Consider the following 8,135-nt stretch of genomic DNA (forward strand, 5'->3'; position numbering starts at 1 on the left):
TAACAAAACGTGGTTGGATGAACATGCAAAACTTATACTACATATATATATATATATATATATATATATATATATATATATATATATATATATATATATATATATGATACGAAAATTCGGAAAGGCAGATACACGAAGGTAATGACAATATATAGAACAAAATCATACAAATTTCTTATGGTTTATTAGAGCTTGAGCTGTGTTCTGTTTGCTAGAATCTTACTTTATATAAAAATATATATTTAACAAGACAGATATTCTATTTCTGTAGAGAAGGAACTAATCAAATACCCAGTTAATGACTCCCGTGTTAGAATTATTAGGTAAGTTAAACGGAAACGGATCACCATAATGATAGGTTTATAAACATCTGTATTCCCATCGACTCCTTCCCCGCCTTCGCCCCTTCCTCTTCTCCTCACTTCATTACTTCTGATTTTCCGTCCATCTATCTCCTCTTAGGATGCCAACGCATATCTTTCGGAAAATATCCCGAAGTAAACACATACTTCTTTTATGACTGAACTAGAACTGGATGCTGTGACGTCTCTCGTCTTCAGACATGATCCGGATATTTCCTGATTCATTAACCTGGCATTTTCTTTAACTTAACCAGCTTATTCTCCCGATATAAGTAATAATAAGGATGGGAACAGAATTAATGCTAATAATGATAACGATGGGAATATTATGGGTAATACTAATTGTAATGTTAATAAAGATAACAATAATTATATCACCAATTATAGTGAAAAGAACGTTAATATCAGTGATAATTATTACATTAGCACAAAAACAACGTCAAAACGATGTCAGTGATAAGGCAATACAAAAATGGTTATTGCAATAAATCAAAACACATAACAAAGGAAGTACCAATAGTGGTTATGTAATGGATGAACACAATTCTGAAAATAGACTAATGTTAATAATGATACTGATACTCATAATATCAAGAATATTACTAACAATACTTGTCTAGGTATTATTACTAATAATTATACTAATATTAATTTAGCAGTTTATTTTCTCTTTTTGGAACTTTTCACTCCCTATATAACTGCGTGTTCTTAATTCTACTGTTCTTTATTAATATTATTACTTTTGGGAGTTAATTTTCATAATTTCCTCTCCATTTTTCAAATCTCCTTTTCCTTTTCAGGGGAGAAGCATTTCAATCTGAGACCTTGGTTTCTACATTTGTCCTTTTCTTGATGTTTGTTTTCTCATTCCTGTTCTTTCTTTGGTTTCGTATCCTTAATGATAACTTTAATAATGTGTTCTTATTCTCAGTCAACTATCAATCTATTAATGGTCTCATTTCATCAATCACTGATCACTTTATATATATGTGTGTGTGATATATATCAATCCATCTATGCAAACACATATACATTTCTTATCCTAAATCAATGAACATCAATTTTTTTTTTTTCTTTCAGAGTTAAAGAAAAAAAAAACTTAGTGAAACTGAAATAACTCGGTATATTTCATAAAGAATACCTGGAAACCCATATATTGTCGGGTACGATACCTGCAATTTTGTGTCATAATGAAGTTTATCCCGACTGGCAATGAAAGAGTGGGGTGGCCAGACTGCCCTCCAGCATATTTTATATCATTTTATACAAATATTAACGTTATGTAAACAATGCTGCCAAACCACTGCAGGGCATGCTAGATGACGTTGTTATCACATGTAGAGTATCAAAGCCGCAATAATGTGTTGTCTCCTTGTGGCTAAGACTGCAAAAGTGCTAGATTTGGTAAATGATACAGATATGTATGTGTATATATAAACGTGAAAGATGTAAAGAAACATATGAATATATACGTATTTATCTACTGTATACCGACCCACAAACATTAGAGTATGTTTTGAGCGTATGTAGGTAAGCAGATAGAGAATGATATGCCTCTTACCTTCTCGGTTTCATATAACTATAAGATATTTGCTTGCCACCTGATGTTCTTCTTTCTAGTCACTTAAATGAGTAAAAAGGAAATAAATCGAAAGCATTTCCCAATATCAAAAGAAAAAGCTGGGAAACCATATATCGCATGTTAGCTGGAAGCTCCTACCGCTTACTCGGGATATCCCGATTGGCAAGGAGGGGGGAGGACGGACGGCAGCCAGGTCTCGTATATAAGCGAGGCTGGAACTTGCTCTCACCACATTACACAGCTTACCTCTTACCAACAATGAATGTAAGTGCTTATTCTAAGATACTGAGTAAAAACCACATTGCATCGCACTTCATCTCAGAATCAGATATTCATAATGTGCTGATAATGCTGTGCCTGTAATTTCAGTGTAGACTTGGGTTAGTAATTTCGTTATCTGTTGCAGAGCATCAAAGCCGTGATTGTGTGTTGCCTCGTGGTGGCCGTCTCTGCCGGTGTAGACCGAAGTACAGGTGGACGAGGATCCAACAGATTCCTTCCTGGAGGCTTGGGTGGCGTACAAGGAGGCGGTCTGTTCGGCGGCGGTATTCATGGTGGTGGAATTCATGGTGGCGGAATCCATGGTGGAATCCACGGTGGTAGTGGGATTATCGGAACTGGAATCTCCAATGGCCCAAGCCAGTGTAGGTATTGGTGCAAGACTCCGGAGGGTCAAGCCTACTGCTGCGAGACGGTGCATGAACCAGAGACACCTGTTGGTACCAAGCCACTAGATTGCCCACAAGTCCGTCCCACATGTCCACGTTTCCATGGGCCCCCCAATACCTGTTCCAACGACTACAAGTGTGCTGGCCTCGATAAGTGTTGTTTCGACAGGTGTTTGGGAGAACACGTGTGCAAACCTCCTTCCTTTTTCAATAACCATCTCCCATTTTAAATATTCTTATGTCTAATGTAATCAGCAGTTTTCTGTATGATAATAAAACACGAATTTGTAATTTATAAATATATATTTTAATAATAAATCCGTATATGTTTATATCTACTTAAATTTCTTTATTCCCTTCATCTAATCAATCTGATATAAGGCATTCAAAATTATGAATTTTCTTATAAAGAAACAACATAAACCTCGTTTATTGCAAAGGAATTATTAAGTAGACTAAAACCAAATGTTGTAGGTACTGGTTTAATTGGGTTGTAGATCTGGTTTTCACTATCCTGAAAATAATGAAAAGGATTGTGAATACACAGACGCGTGTTTATATATGTATATGCATATTTTTCAGACAGATTTGTATGTATATATATAAATATACATACATATCAGTGTATATATGCATATATATACATACACATGAATGTAGTTATGTATATATATACATATATACGTACGTGTATGTATCTATATACATGTGTTTACCTACACCTTATATGTATATGTGTGTGTGTATGTATGTATGTATGTATGTATGTATGTATGTATGTATGTATGTATGTATGTATGTATGTATGTATGTATGGACGTATGTATGTATGGATGGGTGGATGTATTTACTACACACCACACACATATACATACATAATATATATATATATATATATATATATATATATATATATATATATATATATATATAGGTGTGCCTAGAATCTATGCCTTTTATGCTTAAATACACACACACGTACATTATATATGACACAAACATAAATATATATCATTCACTCATGCATATATTTAGGAAAAAACAAAGATAGAAATGATGAGTAAAAGAGGGGAAAACAGCATTACTTGGGAACAAGAAGTAACGTCATCAAGCGTGCAAAAACTAAAAATAAAGAACAGGTTTATTGTAGCCAACGAGTAAAGTGTTGCCACTCCAGGAATCTTGCTCCCATTTTATGATTCACGCACTTACAAAACGTTAAATTGTTTCACTAAATTGATGAATGAAATATATGGAAACCACGCTATGCAAGCGATTCACTTCTCTGTTTGTTGCTTAAGAAATATATAATCGCGATGCCTAACTATATTTAATTTCAGAAACTACAATTTTAAAATCTGTTTTGTTTCTCGCGGAATTCAAAGCAGAGTGATATATGTTGCAGCAAAGTATCCTGAAGCAAACATATCTTGGTCACAGCTTGTTAGAAACTGGGCAATGTGACGCCTTTGAGTTTTGAAGATACCTAGCAACCACTCCTTGCGGTGATAATAATAATTGTTACTTGGGTTCTATCACGTGATTGAGACAACTATCTTAGTAAAATAGCTTGTAGTAATTTTAGCAGTAATTATGGTTAATGCTGATAATTACCCATCCTTCATTGAATGTTATAAATGGCTGGCCATGAAAGCTTCTTACTGATACCCATTTTTACATTTTCCTCTCTGTCATCAGTGTAAAAAGGAAAGACGAATCGTATTTCGCAAGAAGTGAACTCGAAAAGCAGACACGATACGTGGAAATTCACGCCGCCGTCTTGGGATATCCCGACTGGCAAGGTGAAGTTGGGAGGGGGAGGGGAGGCGGCCGCCAGTTCCTGTATATAAGAGACGTTGCATCTCCTACTCTCCACATTACGCCGCTAAATTCTAACCAACAATGAATGTGAGTGCTTGTTACAAGATGAATCATAATAACTCTATTTTTTGAGACTCAGATGTTCATAATGAAAATAATTGATTCATTGTCAATAACAACGTTAAACCAATATTCAGCATGATGAATAACTTCGTTATCTCCTCTTGCAGAGCATCAAAACCGTGATTGCGTGTTGCCTTCTGGTGGCCGTTTCCGCCGGTGTAGACCGAAGTAGAAGTGGACGAGGATCCAACAGATTCCTTCCTGGAGGTTTAGGTGGCGTCCACGGAGGCGGTCTCTTTGGCGGCGGCGGCGGTTTCCACGGTGGTAGTGGGATTATCGGAGCTGGAATCTCCAATGGCCCAAGCCAATGCAGGTATTGGTGCAAGACTCCAGAAGGTCAAGCCTACTGCTGCGAGACGGTGCACGAACCAGAGACACCTGTTGGTACCAAGCCACTAGATTGCCCACAAATCCGTCCCACATGCCCACGTTTCCATGGGCCCCCCAGTACCTGTTCCAACGACTACAAGTGTGCTGGCCTCGATAAGTGTTGCTTCGACAGGTGTTTGGGAGAACACGTATGCAAACCTCCCTCATTTTTCAATAATCATCTCCCTTTTTAAAGGTAGTGATGTCTAATAAAAAGTAGTTTTCCGCTTGATAACGGAAGATAAGAGATCTGTGATGTGTATATACCTATATGATGATAAATCCTTATATGTTTATACTTCCTTTTTTCCCATCATATAGATTATAAGGATCAATTTGAACACTGATGTAAAGTATTTTAAACAATATATGCTGATCCATCTCAGTGACGTTTTATTCATCATTTATTTATTTCTTAATATTCTTTTCCAAGATTACATGGTAAAATATATTAAAAGAAAATAGTTGGCTTTATGAATGTTGCCTAAAATACATAATATAGACAATAGTTTCGACGGAGATTTTCTTTGAGATTTTGCAAGGTATTATAACATATGATCATTGTTCTGAAAGTAAGAAGAAAGATTAAGAATCCATTCCCATTTACATACACGATCATACGTATACATTTACTAATGTCTTCAAACACGTACACACATTGGCACCCACACTCACACAAATAAATTAGTAAATATATATACATTATATGTAATGCATTCATGCAGATGTCCAGAAAACAGAGATAAGTTTGAAAAATAATTACATTAATTACAAGTTATAGCTTAGAAGTAATAGAAAAAAGGAACACTGTGCTGAGTGCCGCAATTGATGGAGAGGCAGGTGATGAAAAATACGTAATGGAAAAGAAAACAGTTATCCTATCCTGCATAAATGCAAATGTGAAAGAAACAAAAGGGCAAACAAGACAAAGGGGCAAATGTTGACACTGAAGATATACTAAACAAAATACATGGATATGTTATAAATAGTTATCTAGTCCTGGTCAGGGAGGGTTGTTATTTATCGATATCAATGCGTGATTGTATTATTCCATCTTTCATAAATATACCTCAGTACACCTGACTTAGGATTTGAATTGCTAAATCAATTTTTACCGAGTGCCCACGGGGAGTGTGCGTAAAACTTCGCTATCAATTACAGAAGAATGAGTAGATAGGTAATGTCTATGGAGCTAGTGAGATCCTAGTTGCACACTCCTTTTAGTGGGTCGTGTGGCATGGTTGGTTTAGCACTGGCCTCCGGTTTCATACCCGGAGTGACCAAGGTTCGAGTCCTGGTCAGGGAGGGTTGTTATTTATAGTTATTCGAGTTTTGACTGTGATATAAAATTGCCTGTAAGATATTCAGCATCCAAATGTCCTCCATTTATTTTTTTGTTCAATAAATGGCTAATGTCAGAATTTCTACTAAAACAAATGAAACTAGTCATAATGATAAATATATAAACAAGACTATTCTCTTTCATATGCAACAAACCGTGCCTCTCCGTCTTCGCCCCTTTCTTCTCCCTTCATTAGTTCTTGTTTTCCTAGGATATAAATACAATCCACCCCTACAAATATCCCAAACCAGACACATATTTTCATGATGACTAAACTAGAACTGGATACTGTGACGTCATCGGGTTGAAAACGAGCAACAACCCCTCCCCCTCCCACCTCCTCCTCTCCTCTCCAGGTACGATCCGGGCATCCCAGTACATTGCCGTTTGGATTTCCTGATTGAATAACCTGTCATTTTCTGCTTCTTAACTAAATCGCTTCTCGTCATTCTATTGATGCAGTTAATAATAAGGATAGTAAAAATAAAATCAATGGTAATGATATCAATGTTATAGGTAATGCTAACTGTAATTAATAAAGATGAAGATAATGATATCTATACCAACAGTTGAAATGAGGATAGAAGATAAAAATTCTGTGATTTGTAGGTATCTATTTTTTATAATAGATTTGAAATCTATATTTTCTTGCATTTGCATTTCTTTATTCGTTTATTATAATCAAATCGAATAGTGATATGGAGTACTTAACAGAAACGTTTATATACTTTTTCGCAAGCATAAACACACGTATGTATGTATTTACACACATACAATTCTTGTATATTAAATTATACATACATATACGTATATATTTATATAATATATATATACACAAATAAACATATGTATGTATGTATGTATATACGCACACACCTGTTTATATTCATATATGTTTGTATATATGTATATATTGTACATATGATATATGCATACATATCCGGCCATCCCGGTATTCAAAAGGCAAGGATAATGATTAGTTATGAAACACTGTTCAGCCTTTTTCCCTTTTAAAGTTAGTGATCAGACGACAATTTTCTATGTGAAATCTGCAATTCATGTATCAAAATTTCAAATAATGAATTTATGAATGCCTATAAGCTTTAATGAAATCTATTAACCCTCGTATAAATAATATATTCGACGCTTATAAAAGTCATACTAATGGGTGAATTTTAAATTTCAATGTTATCAAAGAAAAAAAAAATCTATTAACATTAAGGTAATACTAAAGGAAAAAATACAAAGAGAAAATAATACTTTTTGAGAAGACAAAAAAAAAAAAAAAATCTTGGTATATCCGTAACTATATTTGAGTTGAGCACAGCTATCGTACGTCTAACGGTGAAATAGAGAAATCTGCTTGAAATACACAGGAAAAGCAAGGTTAGACCATTTATCTTATATATGAGATGAAGACTATTAATCTTCCTAAACCTTCGACCTATCAAATTATCGGTAAGTGCAGAGCGAACTGGTTCAGTAGCTGGGTTTCTTTAACAAAATTGTACATCGAAAGAATAAAAAAATAAATAGATAAAAAAAAAAAGAATAATGATAATAAACGCACCATATCAGTGACAGCAGATGAAGATGAAGGCAAAACACTGTCACCACTGGTTCTTGAGAAATTCACGCGAGTGGGACTTCCTTAAACATGTCTGCCTGCTAAAGAAAGGAAAAGAATGTAAAACATATTGAAAATCATGCTTCTCAAGCGCCTCCTCTTCTCTAGAGCACGTTGATTGGCTACTGTGACGTCACTGAGGATGTGGCGGATGACGTCACGGAAGAAAGAACTGGTCTTATGGTCATCCGGTGATATTTGGTTGTGAAAACTTTATGATCATACAGTTGTTTGTCTTAAT

General features: G+C 35.1%; 2 protein-coding genes across 2 annotated transcripts; both read left to right on the top strand.

Annotated features, from left to right (window-relative positions):
* The first annotated feature begins 2,129 nt into the window (after positions 1–2,129).
* Positions 2,130–2,911, top strand: LOC119568030. Its single transcript, XM_037916418.1, has 2 exons — positions 2,130–2,208; positions 2,351–2,911. The coding sequence occupies exons 1-2, from the start codon at positions 2,203–2,205 to the stop codon at positions 2,840–2,842; spliced, it is 498 nt and encodes a 165-aa protein (XP_037772346.1). The 5' UTR covers positions 2,130–2,202; the 3' UTR covers positions 2,843–2,911.
* A 1,585-nt stretch (positions 2,912–4,496) lies between these two features.
* On the top strand, positions 4,497–5,310 carry LOC119568054. The gene is made up of 2 exons (XM_037916451.1): positions 4,497–4,520; positions 4,664–5,310. The coding sequence occupies exons 1-2, from the start codon at positions 4,515–4,517 to the stop codon at positions 5,117–5,119; spliced, it is 462 nt and encodes a 153-aa protein (XP_037772379.1). The 5' UTR covers positions 4,497–4,514; the 3' UTR covers positions 5,120–5,310.
* The last annotated feature ends 2,825 nt before the right edge of the window (positions 5,311–8,135 follow it).

Source organism: Penaeus monodon, chromosome 43 (genome assembly GCF_015228065.2).
Source record: "Penaeus monodon isolate SGIC_2016 chromosome 43, NSTDA_Pmon_1, whole genome shotgun sequence".
In the NCBI taxonomy this organism is placed as follows: domain Eukaryota; kingdom Metazoa; phylum Arthropoda; class Malacostraca; order Decapoda; family Penaeidae; genus Penaeus; species Penaeus monodon.